This window comes from Pteropus medius, unplaced genomic scaffold, assembly GCF_902729225.1.
Source record: "Pteropus medius unplaced genomic scaffold, Ma_sr-lr_union100, whole genome shotgun sequence".
NCBI lineage: Eukaryota > Metazoa > Chordata > Mammalia > Chiroptera > Pteropodidae > Pteropus > Pteropus medius.
The window spans coordinates 872,664-896,478 of record NW_024349803.1 but is presented as its reverse complement, the minus strand read 5'-3'; the positions used below and the strand labels follow the sequence as shown (position 1 = coordinate 896,478).

The 23,815-nt window shown below is 43.6% G+C and overlaps 2 protein-coding genes across 29 annotated transcripts in view; one reads left to right on the top strand and one right to left on the bottom strand.

Annotated features, from left to right (window-relative positions):
• The first annotated feature begins 1,661 nt into the window (after positions 1 to 1,661).
• On the top strand, positions 1,662 to 8,456 carry FNDC5 (fibronectin type III domain containing 5). 4 transcript variants are annotated; one of them, XM_039836988.1, is made up of 6 exons: positions 1,662 to 1,909; positions 2,851 to 2,966; positions 3,448 to 3,646; positions 3,952 to 4,041; positions 5,874 to 6,007; positions 6,932 to 8,456. In XM_039836988.1, the coding sequence occupies exons 1-6, from the start codon at positions 1,702 to 1,704 to the stop codon at positions 6,968 to 6,970; spliced, it is 786 nt and encodes a 261-aa protein (XP_039692922.1). In that variant the 5' UTR covers positions 1,662 to 1,701; the 3' UTR covers positions 6,971 to 8,456. The 4 variants fall into 4 exon arrangements, with proteins under 4 accessions (XP_039692922.1, XP_039692920.1, XP_039692921.1 ...); XM_039836986.1 differs by having other exon boundaries at positions 1,756 to 1,909; positions 2,776 to 2,966; positions 7,106 to 8,456; XM_039836987.1 differs by having other exon boundaries at positions 1,756 to 1,909; positions 2,776 to 2,966; positions 6,372 to 8,456.
• Positions 8,457 to 11,562: 3,106 nt separating this feature from the next.
• S100PBP (S100P binding protein) overlaps positions 11,563 to 23,815 on the bottom strand; it is a 31,781-nt gene continuing 19,528 nt past the window's right edge. For 24 of the 25 annotated variants that reach the window (XM_039836944.1, XM_039836945.1, XM_039836956.1 and 21 more), the window contains 2 exons: positions 15,946 to 16,033; positions 11,563 to 14,148 (listed from right to left, as the gene is read on the bottom strand). In XM_039836944.1, the coding sequence (XP_039692878.1) occupies positions 14,007 to 14,148; positions 15,946 to 16,033 (230 nt within the window). In that variant the 3' untranslated portion in view covers positions 11,563 to 14,006. Of the gene's footprint in view, positions 14,149 to 15,945; positions 16,034 to 23,815 lie in introns of those variants that run through there. The other variant, XM_039836969.1, reaches the window with a different exon arrangement.

Below are 23,815 nucleotides of genomic sequence, written 5' to 3'. Positions count from 1 at the left end.
TTGGGAGGCAATGCAAGGAGTCCCTGAGATGGGCATTAGGAGATGAGGACTCTTGCTGTTCTTGACTCACCCTGGGCATATGCACCAAGCCCTTCCCATCTCTGGGTCTCAGTTTCTTAATCTAAAAGGGGGAGGGAAGGAGATCATGAAGATGGTTCTGTGGGATAATTTTGCAAAGGTGTCCCCTTTCCAAAAAGGATTAGCCCGTTCAGGGGCCTCTGGCAGACCGGAAGGCCTTTAAAACCCAAAGGAATGTCCCCCTAACGGTGGAATTTCAGACAGTAGGGAGGAGGGAGCTCATTTGAAGAGACATCCTCTGCCCCTCCCCCACACCTGGTTAGGGGCTCTGAGACCCTGGTCTATGCCTCTCTCCTCAACCTTGTTTCTCTGGGACTCAGAATGGAGAGTGCAACAGGGTGGGGGTGGGGAGCCTCTCTAGCTGCCTGGTGTTCCAGAGGTCCTCTCGTTTGGGAGAGGCTGGTGGGCGCTGGATGAAGGCATTTCTCTGGTACTCCAAGGCCAAGAAATAAGTGGATGGGGTAGAATGGTGTGTGCAACCGAGGTGGGGACGGTGGTACGCATGTGGATGTCCCCAAGGTAATCAGGGAGGAGTCATCGAACCCTTTTATTAACTGTGGCTGCTTGCTACTGCTCCAAAGCCCCCTGCACTTTACAGTCATTACTCATTCACTGCTCACAGCATTCATCACGGCCAGAATGAGGGGTGGGAGGACTATAGCCACTCCTCCTTCCCTCTGCTCTTGAGAAGAGATTGTTCCAGATTGTTCTCCGGCTGGGGAGGAGCTGGCACAGGCACATTGTAAGATCTCAGGGATCCCAGGGTAACTGAGTTCACTTTAGGTAGGGAGACAGTCGTGTCAAGCAGGGGCTTGGGAGGCAAATCAGCCCGTGTTCAAATCCTGTCTCTGCGGTGAGCCCTTGGCAAGTCAAGCAACCTCGCCAAGCTGCAGCCGCCTCCTGTGCAAAATGTGAACAGTGGAGCCGGGCCTTATAGGTGAGAAGTAAGCGACATAATGCAAGTAAAGCCCTTGGCACCTAGTAGATGCTCATTGTTACTCTCCTTATGGAGGTAAAAATGGAGGCCCAAAGAAGAGGAAAAACTGGCCAGGGGCCACAGAGCAAGGCCCTCCAGGGAGTCAGAACACCCTCCTCTCAGCCCCATGGTAAACACTGAGCACCTACTGTATGCACCTACTTCGCCCTCTATCCCTACTGTGATAAGCCCGGTCTGCTCACTCCTGCCCCAGCCAGCAAGACTTAGGGTCTGGGGTGCAGTGAGGGGTGGGGACCCCCAGGCTGAGGGAGGAGAGGAGCACTGAGAGGCATCTCCGTGGCAGTTGTCCTCCCTCTCCTTTGTCAAAGGGCAGAGATGGGGGCCGGGTCAGGGCTGTGCGGGGTGTGGGGGGAGAGGGGCTGCGAGGCTGGAGCTGAGCACAGTGGAGCGCAGAGAACACCCCCTTGGGCTCCTGCACTGGCAAGAGGGTGGGAGCGGCCAGTCGGTGAGCCCCGCGGACCTCGCGGCGGGTCGGGAGCGGGGGCGAGAGGGGGCGCCCTCGGCCCTCACCCCGCCCCGCGCCTCTCCCTGCAGCGGGGGCGCCCCGCCCCCCCGGTGCCCGACGTGGACGCGGCCGCCGCCGCCGCCGCCGCCGCCGCGCGGGAGTCGTTGTCCGCGGAGCCGACATGCAGGCGGCGCGGGGCGGCGCGGGGCGGCCGGGCCGGGCGGGCCGCGGGCCCAAGCGCGAGCGCCAGCGGCCGCCGGGCGCCGGAACCGCGTCCCCCTGCGCCGCCCCGGGCCGGCCGGCCGGAGCAGCCGCCATGCACCCTCGGCTGCCCGGCTCCGCGCTCCGCCTGTGGCTGGGCTGCGTCTGCCTCGCGCTGGTGCAGGCGGGTAAGGGGGCCCGGGCGGGGGCTTAGCGCCGGCCGGGCGGCGGGAATCCTCAGTTTCCTCCCCTGCTCGCTAGAACCCATCTCTGACCAGCTCACTGCCCCCAACCCCACCCCCAGCCTCTTCCCTGCCTTCTTGACCCCCAGACGCGTCCTCAGGCCCCAATTCCCTCCCCGCTATCCCAGCTGTTGGGTCTAGGGTCTTGTAATACTCAGTTCCCTCATCCCATTGCCCTGACCCCAGGCTTTTGCCTCAGGTGCCTTAGCTTCCTTCTCTGGCCCGGGGAGCAGCTGAGGACACCAGTACCCCCATCTTGGGCCTCCCTCCCTGTCCCCAAAGCTTCTGCAGGCCAACTCTGCCAAGTCAGAGCAGAATGGGGTCCCAGTGTGCGTGAACATGTGTCAGGGGGATGGGGACTGGCACCGGGGTCACAGGGTGGTTGCGGGTGGCCCCCTGAGCCCGGTGCAGTGAGTGTCTGGCCTCATCCTCACCCCGCCTCTCCTGAGGCCCTGTCTCTTGCTTTCTGATTGCTGTTGCCTCCTTCATCTCTCCCTGTGCTCATCTCTCTGCGGCTCAGTGCTCTCTCGCTGCTTCCATCTCTGAGTCTATCTCTGATACCCCACTTGTCTGTTCTCTGGATCTGTGTCTGCCGCCACCTGTCTGTGTCCCTCTATCTTTGGCTCCACGTCTGGCTTTGTCTTCTCTTGGACCTCGCATCCACTCATCTGTGGGGTGAGGGGTGCTACTCCGGCCAGATCATCCCCCTGTCAGCACCTGCCCCTTGGGAGATACAGAGGCCGTGTGACCCCACTGCCCCTCTTCATGGAGGCCTTGGTTTTTTCCTTCCCCCGCTGCATGGCCTTTCCCAGGTTTCCACTTGTCAGACTGTGGGCCTGGGCCTGGCAGCAGGGGGTGCTCAGGCTCAGGTGCCTCCCCACCCCCAGACAGCCCCTCAGCTCCAGTGAACGTCACTGTCAGGCACCTCAAAGCCAACTCAGCAGTGGTGAGCTGGGATGTCCTGGAGGATGAGGTTGTCATCGGATTTGCCATCTCTCAGCAGGTATGCCTCTGGGAGGGAAGAACACATCAATATAGTAGTGGTGGATGGGGGAGGAGGGGGCGTGTGGAAAGAGAAAGGAAAAAGAACAAGAAACAAGAGAGATAAGCAGGAAATGGCACATATGGCTTAAAAAGGGGACCCCAGAGGGAATCAGTCAGTGAGGGAGGGCTCCAGAGCCTTTGTTTGGAACCTGAGATTTAAGAGTAAGCTTTTGATCTTAAACAGACCAGAGTTTTGGACCTGGCCCCAGTTCTCACTAGATATATGGCTTTGGGCAACTTCCCTAACCATTCCGACCTGTCTCCTCATCTGTAAAATGGAGATGATGACACCTGCAGAGAAGATGGGATGCATAAGTAAGATTATGTATGCAAAGGGCTTAGTGTTGGAGCCAGGTGAATCAATTATCTCCACTGGAGAGGTGGCAGGGAGGGGTGGTGACTGGGCACTGAAAACAGTGGGCTGGCTCTTGCCTTGGCAGAAGAAGGACGTTCGGATGCTGCGCTTCATCCAGGAGGTGAACACCACCACTCGCTCGTGCGCCCTGTGGGACCTGGAGGAGGACACCGAGTACATTGTGCACGTGCAGGCCATCTCCATTCAGGGCCAGAGTCCGGCTAGCGAGCCAGTGCTCTTCAAGACTCCGCGAGAGGCTGAGAAGATGGCCTCCAAGAACAAAGGCAAGGGCACTGTTAGGAAGGGACGGGGTGGGGGTGAGGGCCGGTCAAGACCAGAGAAGTGGTGGTTGAGGAAAGAACTGACTCTTTCCCTTTGCTCAAGCGACTTAACACAATGGATATATAAAGTCTCGATTTTGGATTAAATCTTATCACTGCCATCCCAAGGAGCCATCAGCATGTTCTTGAACCTTGTTTTGTCAGATGTGTGGGCACCTATAGAAATAAGCACTAATATTTTGGGCATGGTCACAGAGGTGTGGCTAGGGGAAGAAAGGAGTGGTGACCTAGTGTCTCTCTCCCCGCAGATGAGGTGACCATGAAGGAGATGGGGAGGAACCAGCAGTTGCGGACGGGCGAGGTGCTGATCATCGTCGTGGTCCTGTTCATGTGGGCCGGTGAGTCTGGCCTCCAAGCCCTTCTTCACTTAACCTCTGGGAAATGGAGGACCCTGACCAGACCCCTTCTCTCACAGAAATGAAGGGTAAGAGGTTTGGAGGTAGCTAAGAGGTCAGAAGTCTCTTAAGTCCTGCCTGGGACAGCTCTGGGGACCAGATCTGAACCCTTCCCTAACTCAGCCCTCACAAAAAAATAAAATAACATATTGAGAGCTGCTTTGTAGGATTATATGAGTACTTGCCCTTCCCTTCCCTCAGCCTCCTGGTGGTGACACATGCACGGCCCCTTTGCCTCCCGGCCATGGCGCAGCAGCCTCTCCTACCTCTGCTGGGATCTTGTGCCTCCAGGTACTTCAGGCCTGGGCAGCTCAGGCTTGGGACACGCTCTGAACCTACTCGTCCTTCTGGACTGGCTCTGAGACGGCCTCTGTAAAACCTCCCCAATCCATTCATTAGAGTGTCGTGCCTCCTGCCTCGATGCCCCTACGACACACTCCTTGCCCCTCTCTTTAGCCCTTCTTAGAAAATTAGCTGGGCTTATTTCTCTCTTTTCCCACTTGTCTGTCTTTGAGCTCCCTGAGGATAAAGATCAGATTTCATTTTTGTACTCACCAGCATTTTCTGAACAGCCACTTCATTCCAGATAGTGCTACAGCTATCTCTAAGAAGAGCTCTGGGCTTGCAAGTAGCTCAGTCTGGGGGAAGCCAGGCCTGTACTTAACTATAATTCAATGTGATGAGTGCTCTAATAGCATGTATGGGAGCAGAAGAGAGGGAATTAATTCTGAGGCTAGGAGTAGAAATCGGGAAAAACACAAAGAGGAGGTAAACATGGGATTTGAACTTTGGGGGATGAATAGAAGTTCACCAGGCAGCCAAAAAAAAAGAAAGGGTGTTATGGATATGGTGTGTTCAAGAAACAAATTAAGCTCAGTTTGGCTCAGTTCAGATGTAAAGAGAGAGAGAGAGAAGGTAGAAAGTAGGGGAGTAAAGGATGGCGAGACTGTAAAGTAGACTGGAGTCTGTTTCAAGGGACTTGAACACCATGCCAAAGTTGTATTAGCATGGTGGTCGAGAGGGCAGGCTCTGCTGTAGAAGCATTTAGAAAACAATATTCCAAAAAGAAAAACAGGCACTTGAAAAAAAAAACAAAACAAGAAAAGGAGGTTTGCTTATGGTACCTTATTAGACTTAGCACATGTAGTATTTACATAGTCATAACAATATAAACATAGTGAATTAACCCAAAATTGTGATGTAATTCTGTTAGGATGATGGGGAAGGAAGCAGGGGGAAGTTGTTAGGCTTTATCTACCATGGTAGGAAGTCAACAGATAACATCTAAAACAGATATAGCATTATAAAATCAAGTATAGATGTAAAAATGGGAGAAACACCTACAAGATTAGAGGTGGCTGCCTTAATACTGACTTTCATGTATTATTGGTTTGATAACAGTAACATTTAGCAGAGTACAGGCCCTGGAGCGCACATCCCAGCTCCACCCCTGAGCGACCTTGAGTAAGTTATCTAAGCTCTGAGTCAAGGTTCCTCACTCTTAACCTGGGGATGATAGTAATAGGGACCCTCGTAGTGCTGTGAGGATTATGTGAGCCAGAACACGTCGTGCGCAGGAAGACCGACCTAGCAGCAGTGAAAGGGATGGCTGGTAAGGGGACAGGTTGATGCAAGAGCCAGAGGCCAGAGGCCAGAGGCAGACCGTTGCAGTAGTGCAGGTGAGAGACCGTCTGGAGCTCAGTACCTAACAGCAAGTGCTCATGGGAATGAAGCAGGCCGGCAAGGACCCTGACTGCTCTCCCTTGTCCCCCCAGGCGTCATCGCCCTCTTCTGCCGCCAGTATGACATTATCAAGGACAATGAACCCAATAACAACAAGGAAAAAACCAAGAGTGCGTCAGAAACCAGCACACCAGAGCACCAAGGCGGGGGTCTTCTCCGCAGCAAGGTGAGGGCAAGACTTGGGCCTGGGTGGGTAGCCCCATGGCTCATGCACTGGGAGTCCCTGGACTGCAGAAGGGGTCAGCTCAGGGCTTGGCATGGCTACAGCTGGGCAGAGCCAAATTTGGCTGCTGCCTGTGTGACCCAGGGGACACTGCAAATTGATTTTGGATCCTCTCCTTTTACAGGGTGCCAGGGGCCAGTACGAGTTAAAAAAAAAAAAAAAAAAAGCAGTGGATGGGGAGGGCAGAATTCTTGGTGTGGGACAGGAAGAGAAGGGCTTCTGAGCTCATTTCTGCTCCTGCTGTGCTGTGTGACCTTGGGCAGGTGCTTCACCTCTTTGTACCTTCATTTCCTCTCCCGTGAAACAGATATGACACCTTTCAGTGCTTGCTCTGAGCAGCTCAGAAGAAAGACAGTAGAGAATATGAGGATCTCGTGGTTCTGACGATGATTATCCAACAAACATCTGGTCCTCTCTACATTTCCTCCTCCCTTCATCTCCTTATACCCTTTGGCTTACTGTTCTCTCTCTTGGCTTCTCTCTTTCTGGCACATTTTCCTGAAGCCTCTTATTAACCCCCATCTCCAGAAGCACCTCAACAGTGCCAGTGGCTGAGGCTGCGCTCAGAGGCAGATCTGCAGGATGTGAGAACCAGCCAGCGGGATGGCTCTGCTGGGGGTGGACCGGGTACCAGGGGCCATAGGTCCAGGACCCGGTTTTGGCCGTTCAGCTGAGTGAGGCCGAAGGCTGGGTTTGAGAAGGCAGAGACAAGACATCCAGGCAGGGCTACTCCTTTCCTTCCTCTCGGGACAAGAGCCTGGCTTTCAGGCTGCAGCCCTCCCTTTTCGTGCCCTCTCGCTATTTCCAGCCTTGCAAGAAGTCTGTTCAAATAGCCCTGGCCACTTCTCTTATTTTTTCCCCTCCCAGTTTCCAAACAAGCCCTCGGTGAACATCATCGAAGCGTGACTGCCTGTCTGCAGGGAGAAGGATTTCATTTTTCTTCTCTGCTGGTCCCCAGGTCCACGGGCAAGGGAGAGGGAGGACTGCAGTGGAGGGGGAGGCACAGCTAGCTGCACATTATCCCCCTCTCCTGTGTCCTAGTCTGGTGAAGGAGGCTGAACTACAAACCCGAATTCTGCAAAAAATAAACAAGCCACAAAACTCAAAGACCTGGCCCCATTCTGGAAAAGGCAAAGCTGCATGAGACACAGCCTTCTTTCTGCCTCCTCTTGTCTCCTGGACTGGCTTCCTCTCTGAGAAAATGCACAAAGCTTCTGGGAGATGACAGGCACCTAGACTGATTCAAGCTGTCTTTCAGACCAAGAATCATCAGGGAAGCCGTGGGGCTGCCTGCCAGGCAGGGTCATGGCTGCCATCAAGCCTTTTCTGGATCCAGCCATCAAGGACTTGTTTGTGGTGTGATGCACAACTTTGTGAGTGTGTGAGATGTTATCTGTTTTGTCTTTTTTTTGGAAAACACAACTGAAGGGCTTTACTCCAGAGGGCAAAGGGATTCCCTGAGCTGGTTGCCTGCATCCTCTGTCTTCTTTGGCCCTTATTCTGACTGTAGGCCATCAGTCTGGGGTCTTAAGAAGACAAAGTAGGAAAGACACCTGGAAGGAATTGGCCCCATTTCTTTAGGAAAAGTCTCTTGGAGTTGTAACAGTGCTGACTTGGACAACTGAAAAGTATGTCCTCGTGGGACAGACATCCTGGGGGCTGCTCAATCACCTGCTATGGAGCAGAAGCTGCTGGAAGGCAGGCCTGAGCCATTCACAGTCAGAGTAGTCCTGGCCTCTGGGGTCTCCATATCGTGCCATCTCATCCAGGGTTCTGTGAAAGCTATCCAGGGTCCTCATGTCCTTCCCTAGAGCCTGTGTGGTGTGAAGTGACAGGTCTCTCTCTCCACTGCCCCTTTCTGGTAAAAAAAAAAAAAAAAAATGGTGCTTGATAAGGGAAGGCAGACTCTTCCCTAGGACTGACAAGTCATGGCCTGCACGGGAAGAGATGGACCTCCGCATCTTTCAGTGGTGGCTAAAGACAGGAGTATGGGAGGACTTTGCCTAGCACAAGCCTGGCACACAGTAGGTGCTCAGTGAATACCTGTTGAACCGAATAGGAGCAATAGCCCCCAAGCCAGAGAGCTGAAAGCCATCATCCAATAACCGGCCTTCCTTTCGGTCTACAAGAGCTCTCATGGCTGGGTCAGCCACCACTCTGCTTTGCCGGAGTGTGGAGCACGGGAGGAGAGACAAGGTAAAAGGCTGATGTCAGCAGTACTAAGGGCTTCTTCATGGGAGGGCATGAGGCTCCACTCATTGTCTTGTGACTTCCATCCCTGCTGAATGGGGCTGCGAGGCCAAGGCTCCTTAGGGGAGAGGTCCTTACCTCTGATCCAGTTAGAGCAATAACCACTTTTTAAATGTAAAATAAAAAGACAAATGAAAAGGCACATCCTTGTCTTCTGGTAAATGCCCAAATGTTGCCCTCTTTTTCTGGCGGTTGGCAGCCAGTCAGTTCTCTCTTTTCATTTTGGCCTGAAGCTTCTTAGGGACATGCCTGCCAGCCAAGCTGGAGTTGGAAGGGAAATCTCAAACAGATGGGGGTGCACGTGTAGGAGGAGAAAATAGCTGCTCCATCATCCTATTACTGAGTTCTCCCCTACCCGCCCAACCAAACTTGGGCTGCCTCATCACATAGGTATGCAGGCTGGTACTGAGTTTTTAAAACAAAGGCTTCCCCCCAACCCCATGGGGTTGGGTGTTTCCCTTGCCAAAATAATGCAGTTCTGTTCTCCCAGGGGTGAGGAGGGAAGTGAAGAGGAACTGCAGAAGCTGCTTGCCGTGGCTCAGTTCTGGGCTGTTAAAGGAACATCGTTATGATCCCAACAGCAGGCTGAAAGGTCGAGTGATGATGCCATTAACCAATGAGCAAACCAGTAAATGGGGCACCACGAACACTTCTGTTAGACAGCCAGCAAGAGCTTGGAGAGAAAATGTCAGGGCTTAGGGTAGGCTGTTCTGGAAGGTTCTGAGAGCAGAAGCAGGTCTTGGAGGCTGAGTAGGAAAGTGGAAAGTCGATTAGCACACAGAACTCTAAGCCAGACCTCAGAGAGGTACTTCCCAGGCCCTCTGTGACCATGTAGTGCCAAATGATGGAGATGTCCCCAAGTCAGCATCAGGTATAAATAGCTGTCAGTGGGGTTCAGGGAGCACTGATTCATGGGAGTTTCCTGTCTTCCTCTCACCTGTGCCTATAGTAACAGCAGCTGAGGGTATCAGAGTATGAGGGGAGAGGAGCAAACAACACTTTTCTGGCTTAAACTCTATTCCCTTTAATTACCTCCATGTACCCCCAAGTTCTTTGAGCTTTTCCTGAATCAACTGTAGTACACAGAACCCTACAGCTCTGACTTGGGATGTGGTCCTTTCTTCACCACTCACTTAGATCTACAGATTCCTCACAGCTTGGGAGGGGCTCAGGCCAGGTCTTGGAGACTGAAATCTGACTCATTCCCAAAGTAGGCCTGTGGGAGGAATGCAGGTAGGAGATTCTGCCTTGTAATACACATTAACACCTCAGGCCAGTTACTTGGAGTGAGGTAGAGTGGGGAACTTGGTTTTTTATCTGTCAAAAACAGAGGTAAGAACAGGAGATTCCCATACCCCATCCACCACCTAGACTGGGAACCAAGGGGCTTCCTTATAGGAACACGAGGGAAACCCCAGGGTCTGAGGAGGAGGGCCGGGGCGTGTTTCTACTGGGGCAGGAGTACTCTTCTAATCTTGTAGCTTTTCAGTATGGGCCTCCTCTAGAATCCACTTTTAAGATCTCTTATTCAACCCTTTACAGAAATATGTAACATCTCAGCAAACTGCATGTGATGTTTCAGACTTCTACTTTATTTCTCACCCTCTTTAAACCTATTTCAGTTTTTGGATTTTGCTTTAAAGAAGTAACCTCCAAAAACAAATTGTTTACATAAATGGGATGTCCTCCCCACCCTACCCCTGACTCGTCCCTGTCCCAGCTCCAGCCTCGGGCCCCATCAGTTCTATATTCCTAAACCTTCAAATGTTACTTGAAGCTAAATTGAAGACCTTTTTATACAACTAGTTCCTTAATGACACATTTTAAGACTATCACACAGACTGCTTTGAAGATTGTCCAAATGATGACATTCCACCCCCTTCTCAATGAATGGGTGCTAGAGAGGGTCAGATTTTCCGTCTATAGCATGTTCCAGTTGTCATAGGCGGGGGACAGGTGGAGAGGATTGACAAAACAGGAGCTTGTTCATTAAGGAATTCCACCACTGACCAGCTGATACTTCCTGTGACAAGTGGAAATTTTTCTGCGGACAGATGCTCTGGCATATAGAGTAAGCATATCTTAGAATCAGCTTAGGAATAATTATTTTCTCTTAGAAAAGGACGGCAGAAGAGTGGGAAACTCAGCTTTCTAGTTTTAGGTGCTTGGGGTTTTTTCTTCCCATAAAAACTCAAAACAGGAGAATGTTTTAGGAAATGGTTAGAGAATGAGCACATTCCTTTTAGAGAAGGTCTCTTTCTCCTCACTTTTCCATAACAAAACAAACTCAGGGCAAGGGACACCGCCATTTCAGAGCATCCAGCCTGGTCTCTGAAACCTTTGAAGCCTATAGTAACATTGCTATAAAGGAAATAAGCAATTACTGAGAAAAGGATCATCTGCTTGACAGGAACAAAATAGATACATACAGGTCAGAAGTACCTCGGACTCAGACTAATATCGAATAGCTGAGTATTTAGCAAATTTATATTGAAATTTTTGCCTGAACTGTAAAATATATACTAGATAAAATTTATACAACAGCAGCACAGAGAGCCTGTTCAAACATGTTGCCATTTATTTTCTCAGCAGGAGTTGAGATTTAAAAGCATTGGCTAATATAGGTGAGGAGCTATTATTGCTTTCCCTTTCATTCTTGCTCCTGGGGGGTAAGTCTAAGAAGCTTAGGTTCACAAGAGATCTAAGGAACGCTGTCTCCCACATCTACCCCCACACTTATCCAACCTTCACTCCAGATTCTAGGAGCAGTCAATTTCTGGAGAAGAACAAGCATCAATTTTGTACTATCAGTTCTGGTTTCACATCCTTTTCAAAAGGATAATGCCCCAGGATAGCTCAGCTTCTTAGTCAGCTCTGGAGAGGCAAGAGACACAGGTCAGCCACACAAACATGGGAAGGAATGCAAGACAATGCCTGTCTGATGGGGCTGAGCCATCTTCCCCCTCTGCAAAAACATAGCAGTGATATTTCAGGCTCTCCCTATGTCAGGCTCCTGACATGCACTATATGTAGCTGCAAATCCTAGTCAATCTCAACATTGCTTAACTGCTGGAACGCCTTCCTCAACACTGTAATTTACCCTCAAAAGAATAGGGAGCACGCACCCTCGCCTTCCCAGCACCACATTCTACTAACTGCCACTCCCTCCCATACCCCGCTACCCTACCTACGCAGAGGAGTAAGGAACCCTCCCTTTCAAAGCCCGCAACAGACGGCCACAGTACATATGCCACTGACAAGAACTTTTATTTCTTTTTAATGACATTAAACACAACTGCTACAGGGAAAAAAACATGATAAAGAGGAGGCACCAAACTTCAGTTTCATAATTGATCCTGACAACTCAAGTAAATCAGGGTCTGCATTAGATACAAAACTACAGGTTATTTCAGGCTCTTTACTTACAAGTAAACTATATAAACAGCACATTTTTACTCTGCTTTGTCAAGACCCCTGTGGTGAGAATGTCATCATGGATGAAGAAAGCTAGGAAGGCAGTTAAATGCACATAATAGAGCAAGAATCCCACATGAAATATTAGACTTAGAGGCCAACACCAAATATGATATGCAGCTTTAAAAACAGATTAAAACTCCAGATTTTACCCACCACCATCTTTAAGGTGAGCATGCCCAATAATGAGTTTTCTTTGGCTTTTTTCTTCTTAAAGAATACCATGTTAATCGCTAGAGAACAGCTCTCCTCCCCCAGTCCAACAGATTTAATTAAGCTGCTAAAGCTTTGGAAAAACAGAATTACTTGAGCAAAGAGGAAGTGTGATTGTCATATATTATAGTTAACCCGTCACTCATTTGCTTTGGCAAAGGCAATGCCCCCATTACACATTCAGACTTAAACCCTCCTGTACCAGGAAGGCAGGAACACGAGTCTCAAGATTTTTCCCTAAGCAACATGCTGCCCCTTCACTCCTTGGGTTACCTATGGGGAACTAGACAGCTGCAACACTAGTTACTCCAGCTACAATTAATTTTATCTATGTTATGATTCCAAAGGTAAATGTTTGTTTGTTCACTCCAAGTTAAGGAAACCTGGAGAAGTAACTGATGGACTAAATGACAACTGAAATAAAAGATTTGACTCTTGCCGTTAAACAGAACTTGTTAGCATTTTGGTCCCTGAATTAAACTAAATGTCCAAGGAAAAGAGAATCCTTGACTGGATAAAACAGTAAACACTTAGGGACATCCATCTAAATTTATTGGTGGCTTGAATGACCAAGCTTTTCCCAAGTCAGTTTCAAAAGCACGGTAGGATATTTTAGTTGGGTTACTCAAAGATGGGGTTGATGAAAAAACAAAACCAGACAGGCAGCTAGCCCAACATCACATGCTATACTACAGCAACTACGTACACCCTTCACAGAAAATGAACAATAACATGAATGCTGGACTGTAAGATCTCCCAAAAGATGTCTAAAGCTGTCTGTGAAGAAAGAATAACAAAATCCTAAGATATCCATTAAGATGACTGCACACACTCTGTCAACTTGGGTTAGAACACTAAACTTTAAGATCAGGTAATGCATTTGTGCACAGGATTAATCACAACTATATTAGACCCACTTTAACAGTTTTGTGAAACTGCATCTGAGGTCTGACCAAATAAGATGGTAACATCCAGGGTCTAAAAGAATAATGGAGACAAAAGAGTGCATCTCCATAGTCTCTTCCACAGGATGGAGGCTCACTGACTGACACGTCACCTCATAAGTGAAGTTAGGGTTCAGCAAATGAAACTGAAGACACCTAAATAGCATGGGCTTTCTGGCCTGTCCTGAAGTCAAGACCCTGGCTGGGCGGCTCTTTAATAAAGAGAGTAGGGAGACTGTTCTTAAGAGGGGTATATCAATGTCTAACAAGATATAGGACTATATTGGTGGAACCCTACAGAGTACAGTGGTCACTGGGAAAAGAAGGAAAATCCTTGAAGAAAGGCAGAGAAGACAGTCACAAGACCACAAATCAACAGCGGTTAGTCAGCAGTCTTCTGTCAGAGTAAAGATGTATAAGATTTGTAAACACTATTGTGCAAAATAAATTTGATAAAGAATGAAATAAAAACCAAAAAATAAAGGCAGCTAGTAGGTAAAAAAAAAAAGAGAGGTGAAGATTTACACTTTAAATTTGTCTTTTCGACAGGATCTTTGTCCTGCTCCATCCTACTTCAAATGTCTTAGATTACCAACTTTAAAATGCTAATAGGTATTCAGAAATCCAAATAAAGTAAGAGTGCTTGTTAAAAATGACTTGTACCCATTTAAGTCATGAACAATAATTAACACTAGCTTGCAGCCTGATAAGAATTTCTTCCTTACAAGAGATTAAAATATGACTTCTTTTGGGCACCAGTAGACTTCACCTCTACAAAAAGGTGGGTGTTTTGGCTTAATGCTGGCTTTCAGGGGGTGGCTACCTTCAATTTAAAGAAAACAAAACTATGTCAACACTGCTTAAACACACACACACACACATACACACACAAATAGGAAGGACTTTATACAAAAAAATTTCAAGTCAGCAATGGTCATTTCCAAAAGGTGACAAGTTCTTTACATAAAAATCTTGGAAAAATAAAAATTCAAAATCTGCAAAGCACAAAACAGCAGAAAAAGATGAGATGCAGCTCTGGACAGGACCCTGGATAGGGATCTTCACTGCTGATGGGATGTAACAAATGGACTATATTGGATATCGGGGAGATGCTGGAACCGTTGGTGGCTTCGCTTGTTCTTGTCAACCCACTGAGTCAGACTGTATCTTTCCAGAGGGTTCTGTCGGAACCGAGCATAGTTTCTATCAGGAGAGGGAGAAAGTGAAAACAGGAAAAGACGAGAGATTCAGTTGGTATGACTATTTGTTTACAATTTAAAAAATATCATTACTTTAAGAAATAGTATATTAATTTTATATTTCAATTCTAACAATTTTATACTATTTTATCTATATGACAATCATATTATAAATGCTATTTCCAACAACTTCCGAAGCTACCTAATTTCCATACAGATATTATGGTGATACGTCCCACAAATGTTCTAAGAAAACTTAATGTATAATGTATAATAATGCTTAAGCAAGAAAAAAATAATTTCTCCCTCTATTTAGAACAGGATCTATACTTTTCATTGCTTGCATCAGACCTGTACCTCCAACAGGACCTCACTGTCTGACACAGTTCAAGGTTGCTCAGGACATAGCAGTTAAATTTAGAATAAAATTCCCAGAGAAGGTAAGTCATCATGTGAGTATCACATTGCAAGCTTAGAGACTTAACAGTTAATAGCACAGGCTCAGTTCCTTAAGAGTCTCCTCAGTCACATGGTGGGTTGGGATTCTGAACAGGACCCATTGAGATAATTTTAGCCCATTCTCAACTCCAGCTGTTCCTAATAACCACCTGGGATGCTGTAATGATTTAGATTCTAGCCCCCTACTCAATGATTTAGAATCCCTGGAGTCAGAGCCCTGACATCTGTATTTTTAGACATCTCCACAGGTGATTATGAGGAATATCCAGGGTTGAAAATAATTATAACAGTATCTGACATTTATCTAGCCCTATATGCAAGCACTTATTGAACAACTCATCTTAAACAACCTTAAACAACTCATCTTATTCAATGCTAAAGACAATCCTATGAGAAAAGCACTCTCATTAACTCCTTGTACACTGAGGAAACTGAGCCTCAGGTTAAATAACTTGCTCAAGGTCATACAGTGCAGTAAGTAAAAGAGCCTGGATTTGATTTCACATCTGTCTCCATAATTTACATAATAACCATTACACTACACGATCTTTCTAAGAACTGCTGTCATTTTGGCAACTACAGAGGAAACAATGAGTGTAAAGGCCCTGAGGTAGGAGTGTGCCTGGCACATTTGAAAAACATCAAAGAAGCCAGTATGACTGGAGCAGAGTAAGCAAAGCATAGAGTAGTAGGAGATGAGGTTGATGAACTAACCATGATTCTTGTAGGGGAATCGTGAAGATGGGAAGATGTGAGATGGGAAGCCACTGGAAAATTGTGAGCAAAGAAGAAAATCTGATTTATGCTTTAAAAGAATCTCTTTGGCTGCTGAGTTGAGAACGGTAAACAGACAAGGCAGAAGCAAGGAGACTATCTAGGAGATTTGCAATAATCCAGGTGAAAATGATGCAAAATGGTCAGGCTTTGGATATATTTTGTATGTAGAGTTTATAGGATTTGCTAATGGACTGAATACAGGGTAAGAGAGAGAGGAGTCAAAGATAACTCCAAGGTTTCTGGGTAACTGGATCAAAGTAAATCTGTAAAATCACACTGCATCAAAGATCTAGGTTTCAGAACTAGAAAGCCCCTTTGGCAACAATTAGTCCAACATCTTTATTTTACCAATGCAAGGACCAGAGAAGTGAAGTGACTAGATCAAAATCATACAGCTCGTTAAAATTGCAAAGCTGGTATTTCAGTCCCGTTCTTATTCCATTTTACTGTACTGCTTCTTTTTCCATCTCTGGAATTAAACAACAATTATAACCCCAACTCCTTACCACATTCTTCTCATAGCCAAATTCTACTCTCTTCTTCGTCTTTCTAATCACCCACTCACCTCATGGTGAGGTCCGAAGGATGCGGCCATTTTTGGTTATGCATATGATGAACTTGATCCACCAAGACACACAGCTCTTTCAAGGCACCTGCGATACAGAGAGATCAGTGGTTAGGAAACAGCTCAGTAAACTACCATGTTAGCCTAGGGCAAAGCATGTGCTTTCAAAGAAAGAAAACAGGCACTGGTCCCAATACTATTTATTTATGATTATCACAAGCAGCACAAAAACTACAAAAGCCAGAGAAGAGAGCTTGCTCTTGGATGATGATGATGATGAAGCAATAATGACAGGCCACCATTCATTCATTCAACATTTATTAGCTCCTACAATGTGAGAGGAACTTTACTGGTCCCTAGAATATAGCAGTATACAAGACACTGTATCTGCCTTTAATAAAGTTAGTGTAGGAGACAGGTGATTCCAAAACTTGTGATATGTGCAGTGACAGGAAAAATACAGGCTGCTATGTGAGCACAGAGACTGAGCAGAGGTTAGAGAAAGCCCCCTCCCAGGGAAGTAAACTATAAGCAGGATCTAAAGGATATACAGAAGTGAGTGAGGTAAAGAGGGGTGTCCAAGAGAAATAGCTAATACAAAGGCCTAGAGACACAGACAGTAAGCTTATAAAAAAGTTGAGGGAATAGAGAGATTGGGGAGAAACTTTGCTTTCATGAAGCTCAGAAAAATTAACAAGGAGGCATTTCAAGTCTGGCAAGGTGATACCAAGCACTTTACATATTATCTTAATTCTAAAAATATACCTTCTATGGAGATAGATGTTATTAATATCATTTTAGAAATGGAAAACTGTAACTTAGGGAGGAGAACTTGCCTTAAATGCTTATTAAACTGGACTCAAAACTAGTTTTTGTTTGACTCCAGCTTTTGCCACTATTTGATGATGCTAATTTTGCACTTAAGGGTTGAGACACGGGCTGAAACTCACAAAAGCAGAAATAATGGTTAGAGAGAATAAAATAATTTCCCTGAACCAGTGGCTCTCAAATTTTAACATGCATTATAATCAGCTGGGCCCCAACCCCAGAATTTCTGATTCTGTAAGTCCGAGTGGGACCTGAGATTTTGCATTTCTAACAAATGCTCAAGTGATACTGATGCTGCTGGTCTGGGAACCACACTTTGAAAACCACTGCCCTAGACAGTGAAGATCTTTCTTTCAGCTAGTTTATATATTTCTTATTACCTCATCTACTTTGCTCTAGGAACCAAGAGCATGCTAACTAGGATACAGACCGTGTTTTCAAGTTCTGGCAAAAAATATTTACTTAACTCTTTAAGACCAATTTAATTTATTTGAACCTCAAGGAGCTGAGCTTTGTAGAAAAAGTACATACTTTGGGAGTTAGGCAGACCTGAGTTAAAATTCCAAGAGAACCACGAACTTAGCTTTTTGACCTTAGGTAAATCATTTCACTTCTAGTCCCGCTTTACTCATCTAGGAAACGTGGACTATAATATTTAGCTTCAAGTTGAGTATTAGGAACATAGCACATAAAAGACCTAGCATATTGCCTTGGCATACAGCTAGTGTATAGTAAGTGGTGGTTATTATAGCAATGTTACAGTCTCAGGCCTATGTTAGTTTGCAGTGAGTCTTCAAATCCTATGACAATCAATCACCTATTTGTGCTTATTAAATGGACTGGTCTACACATAAATTATGACACTCAGTAGCACTTAGCAGAAATTCTCTCTTTAACCATGACATGATACTTTTCAGAAAAAACTTAATAGGTTCATTACATTAAAAGTTTCTGAGCACTTAAAATAAAAAAGCACAACCAAGGATAAAAGAAGACAACTGACAAAGTGAAAAATATATCTGAAAGATATTTGGCAAAGGTAAGTCTCCTCATAAAACAAAACAGGTCAAGGACATGAATAAGCATTCATAAAAGTAATACAAGTGATTACTAAACATTATGAAAAGATATTTAATCTCACCAATATGGAAAGAAAACATATTAATCTCATTTCTGGATAAGGAAATATAAATCAGAAATGGATTTCCTCTTTTACAGCTTTTGATTAGAAAATCTCTTGCCTGCTAGATTTGTTTGGCTAAAATCAAAGGTCTTGATTCAAATTGCCTTTCCTATACCCTACTTTCACATCACTAGCACCCCATTCTGTCTAGCCTCCACAAAAGGACATTTTCAGTGGGAGAAAAAAAATCAGCTTTGTAAGAATTTCAAGATACAATTTTCCTGCCAAAGCATCACCAAAGGAGGCTGAAGAGATATGGAAATTCTGGTGTCCAATCTCAGAATGAAACAAGACTGTCTACAGACCATGTCCTTCAGCTCACTCATCTCTTAACACCTAGATTCTATAAAATTACCCTGATGACAGACACTAAAGGTATACTATAAATTTCCTACAAAGAAGCCTATTCACTTTTAAACTGAAAGAAGAAAAATACTGGTCAATTAGGCCCAAGGAGGTGTCAAGTGTTACACTGCTAGAAATCATAGTCTAGCAGCAGCAACTTACAGCACTTGCCATATTATCAAGCACTGTCGTATGTACTTTACATATATTAACTCATTTATATTCCTTATAACTATCTCAAGTGGTATTTTCCCCATTTACAGAAGAAACTGAGGCATAGAGAAGTAATTTGTCTAAGGTCACACAGCTAGTGATAGAGCTCTAATTCCAACAACATCATGGGTTGAGTGTCCTTAAAAATTTTCTGGGACTGACGTTTCACAGTGCGGATTAGAAAGCAAGAAATATAACACAATATGTCTCTTATGTACCCAGCTGGTACCTGACACAGGCTCAATAATTAGGTCTCTGCTCATGCACCAAAATTAGCACTAAGACTTTCTGATGGACTATGGTAACCTTTATTGTTAATAACACAATGATATAGAAATAATGGGAGCTAACATTTATCAAGTATTTATTACGTGCCAGGTACTTTGCTAACTGCTTTGCATGTATCCTATCATTTAATCCTAATGACCACAAGAGGCAAATACCATAATCTCCATTTTATTCATGAGTAAATGGAAGCTTTTAAAAGATACTCATCTATCAACCAGGATTCAAACTCACGTGGGGCTAATAATCCAAAAGCCTTGTTTCAGCTCATAGTTTCAATTTCTTCTTCCTCCAAATTTAGAGATGTTAACAAGAATGGAAATTTTTTTTGTTTTCAATTTTCTCTTCCTTTCATAGTCTCTAACAGATGGGATTTCTTGGACCAACAATCAGTACCATGGGTTTATTTTAAGTTGTGGCTAAATGGTGGTGAAGACTGTCCTTTGTTTTTTGGCTAAGAATGAAATTCACCTAAGAATGAAATTAAGAGGAAAAAGCCCTCAGCATTTCAGGAATGAGATCAGCAATTCATCTAAACCTTAATCTATGAATATGAGCTGACTGGTTTAGGGGAGGGGAGGGAAATCCAGACTAATAATTGTCCTTAATAAGTTAAAAGTAAATTAATTGTTACAAAGGAGGAGGAATAACAATGTTGAGTGCTTGCTATGCCACTGGCCCTTCTGAGGTTTTTATATGGCACCATACTTTGTACCACATGAACCAAGAACAGAGAGTCTCAGCTGGCTAATGACCTAAGAGCTGGCCTGGCACCAAAAGATCATTAAGTTAATCAATCGGATACTCTCTTTTGGAATGTTTATGTGAGCTTTAGTAATGAGGACAAGAAAAGAGCACACAGGTAGGGATCTAGAACAGACATCTGAGAATGCTAACAGAGAGCGAGAGAAGCACTAAATCAGCAGGGAAAACCCGAATAAGGAACAAAGGCATCCGTTTCTGAGGGGCCCTGGCTCTATGGTTGATTCTTTTTACTGAAGCCAGGCTATGTTGCTGAGCATTAAATTTTCATTTTCTTCCTGTAAATCCTTAAACTCAGTTACTTAAAGACAATCATTGTGTCTCTATGCCATGCAATCAAAAAAAAAAAAATAGTGAATACAGGGAAGGTAATGAAGCGAGGGAAGGAAAGAAAAAAGTGTGCCCTAGGGGCATAGGCTACTGTTTTTATAGTTTAATTGTAATAAAAAGAAAAAAAAAACAAACATTAAATTGAAAGCAAGAATTTAAATGTGTCACCTCTAGGTCAACAAAACCGCAATGATCTCGCATAAATCTTGTCTGATTTTCCTTGCAGACAAGGCAAAAAGCAAAAGAAACATGAATTATTATATAACTCACTTCTGAAGTGGTATACTATATAGGATATTGAGTGACAGATGAATGTCCTCAACAGTAATGAGGACATTCAGAATAAGAATGCAGAATAAGAATTTACGTAACTATCACTGCTTCTGATCTTCAATAAGAATGCAGAATAAGAATTTACGTAACTATTACTGCTTCTGATCTTCAATAAAAATCAAAGCAGAGAGATGAATGGGCTTACCTCCTATTACAAGCAACTAGAAACTGGGCAAAATATATAAAACAACTGTTTAAAGACTACTCAGAACTATGTGATTCCTGAGGGAAAGGAAACAACTGAGATGAGCCTTGAAACTTCTTATGAGTTTATGAGTCCTTAATTTTTCAAAATAAAGTTTTTTTGAATAAGTGCAAAAGAAGTTAGTAAATAAACAAAAGCAGAGAGACTTTACCACCAGATCTGTATTATAAGAAACTAAAAGGAGTTCATCAAGAAAAGAAAATACCGGACAGAACAGAATCAAGAACACTGGAAATGACAAATATGTGAGTAAATGTAAAAGACTATTTTTCTTATTCAAAAAATGTCTTTAAAAGATAACTGACTGTTTAAAGTAAAACTAATAAGGTACTGAAAGGATTAAGATAAATGTATATGTATAATGGACAAAAACAATAGCACAAAAAACAGAATGGGGATTTGGAAGTATACTGTTGTTAGGGCCTTACATTATATGTTAAGTGGTATATTATTTGAAGGTAGACTGGTAAGTTAAAGATCCATATTGTAAATTATAGAGCAACAGTACCCAAAGTGTGTCCAGGGATCCCCGAAAGTACTCAGCACCCGGCTGAGGCTTCGCAAGGTCAAAATTATTTTCATAGAAACACTAACATGTTATTTGTCTCAAAAGTATACTCTGGAATTTTCAAGAGGCTATGTGATATGATATAGAATGCAGAATCACCTATGAAATCTAGCAGTCTTCTATTAAGCCAGCCACTGAAAGAGATTTGTAAAAATGTAAACCAATGCCATTCTTCTCCCTAAATTTTTGGCTTTGTTCTGGCAAATTATTTTAATAAAAACATTATTTATGTTATCATGCAATGAGTTGTTTTTAAGATACATTAATAAATATTTTTTAACAACTTATCAATTCTAACTTTTCATATGGTTGAACAGAGATATAAATCACAATAAAATTTTGAGCCCTCAATTTTTGAGTATGAATAATTTGTATTAGTGCAAATGGGTCCTGAGACCAAAAACTTTGAGAACTACTACCCTAGAACAACCACTAAAGATAAAGAGGTATAGATAATAAATGAAGTATGGAGATTAAAAATAGACTACTAAAAAATACTCAAAAATAAAAGAAAAAGGAAAAGATGAAAGAAGAAACCAGAAAAAGATAGACAAAAAACAAGTAGCAACATGGTAGATTTAAATCCAACCATATTGATAATTACATTACACGTGGCTGAACTAACACTTGAATTAAAAGACTGAGATTGTGAGACTGGGGGAAAAAAAGCAAGATGCTGGGTCTGCATATACCCTTGTTAAAGACATCCACTTTAAACAAAGATATAGGTTAAAAGTAAAAGGATGAAAAAAATATATCATGCAAATACTAGTCAAAAGAAAGCTGGAATAGCTATAGGAATATCAGATAAAGCAGACTCCAAAATAAGAAATATTATTAAGAGTAAAAAGAGACAGATCATAGTGATAAAGGGATCAATTTATCAAAAGGATATAATATTCTTAAATATGTATGCAGAGTTTCAAAATACATAAGCCAAAAACCAACAGAACTGAGAGAAGAAACAGAAAAACCCATAATCAGAGCTGGAGATAGGAACACTCCTCTTTTAGTAACAAAATCTGTTAGGCTATAGAATTGAACATGCCATGAACCAATAAAAACTTCATTGAAATTTATATAATACCAACATCAGAATATACATTTTCAAGTACACATGGAATATTCACCAAGACGGACCATACGCTGGGCTATAAAGCAAGTCTCAGTATGTTTAAAAGGACTGAAGTCACAAAAGAATTAAACTAGAAATTAGTAACAGGAAGATCGCTGAAAACTCCCAAATATTTAGAAATTAAGCAACAATACTCTTAAATAACCCACAGGTCATAGAAATAAAATCTCAAAGGAAATTAGAAATTGCTTTGAACTAAATGAAAATGAAAACATCAAAATTTGTGGGATGCATCTAAGCGACACTTAATGGGAAACCCACAGCTATAAATGCTAACAGAAAATAGATCTCAAATTAGTGGTTTAAGCTTCTGCATTAAAAGCTAGAGAACAGCAAATTAAACCCAAACTGGAAGAAATAATAAATATAAGTGAAGAAAAACTACTAGCCAAAAACAATACAGAAATATGAAACTAAAAACTCACTTTAGGGGGAAAAAAAATCAATAAACATTTAACTAGACTATGCCAAGAAAAAAGGACAAATTACCAATACTAGAAATGAAACACTGAACATCACTACAGATCTTACAGTAAAGGAATAAAATATTATGAATGTTACTTTATGGCAATAAATTCATCAACTTAAACTCAACAAATTCCTTATAAGACACAAATTATCAAAATGGACTCAAGATAAAGAAATTCTAAAAAGCTCTCTATATATTACGTCTAGTTAGAAATTCCCAGAAAGAAAACTCTAGGCTCAAATGGCTTCATTGGTAAATTCTATCAAACATTTAAAGGAAGAAATGATACCAATTCTACAAAACTTGAGAAAACACCTCCCGACTCATTTTATGAAGCTAGTATCACCATGATACTTAAACCAGAGGAAGACAATACAAGAAAAACTAAAGATAAATGTTCCTCATGAACAAGACAGAAAAACTCTTAAAAATATGAATGTGGATGAGAAACTGTTCAATGATGTAACTGCTGAGTGGCCCGCAAGCTTGACCCAGGCCATAAGGGAGATTGCTTACTGTAAATCCCCCTTAGAGACGGTCTTGTCTGATCCTAACTGATGTTCACTCTGACGTAAATCAGCACTGCTCTGACTCCTGCTATGAGCTAGTTCCTGGAACAGGCTGTTGTCCTGAACTAGTCAAGCATGCAAAGTAATTTCCTGTACCTGGTAGCATTTGCAGACTAGTACCCATGACTATTCCCGTCCCCCTTTTTACCCTATACAATTCTTTGCCAAGTAGCTCGAAAAATATCTACTTCATCTTGCAGCTGCTCAAGATGCACCTCCTATGTTTTTTTCCCTTAATAAACTTTTAGTTGCCAGACTGAAGTGGTCTGCCTTTTTCTTAGGGTCTTTCCCTCCCCTCGCTAGAGGTAAATTTTCAATCTCAAAGCATTTCCCTGGTTCTGCATGTACTAACAATTAGCAAGTTGAATACAGAATAATTCATCAAGACCAAATGAGTTTATCCCAGGAATGCAAGTTGGAATAAGTCAAAAAAAAAAAAATCAATAAACTACACCATATTACAGAATAAGGAGAATCATCAAATGATCCTCTAAATAAATGTAAAAAATTCATCCCTCATTTGTGATTAAAAAAAAAAAAAGAACTTCTCACCAAACTGACTAGAAGGGGAACTCTTCACTTAATAAAGGACATTTATGATAAAACTATAGCTAATATAACACTTAACGTACCAGAGGTCCTAGT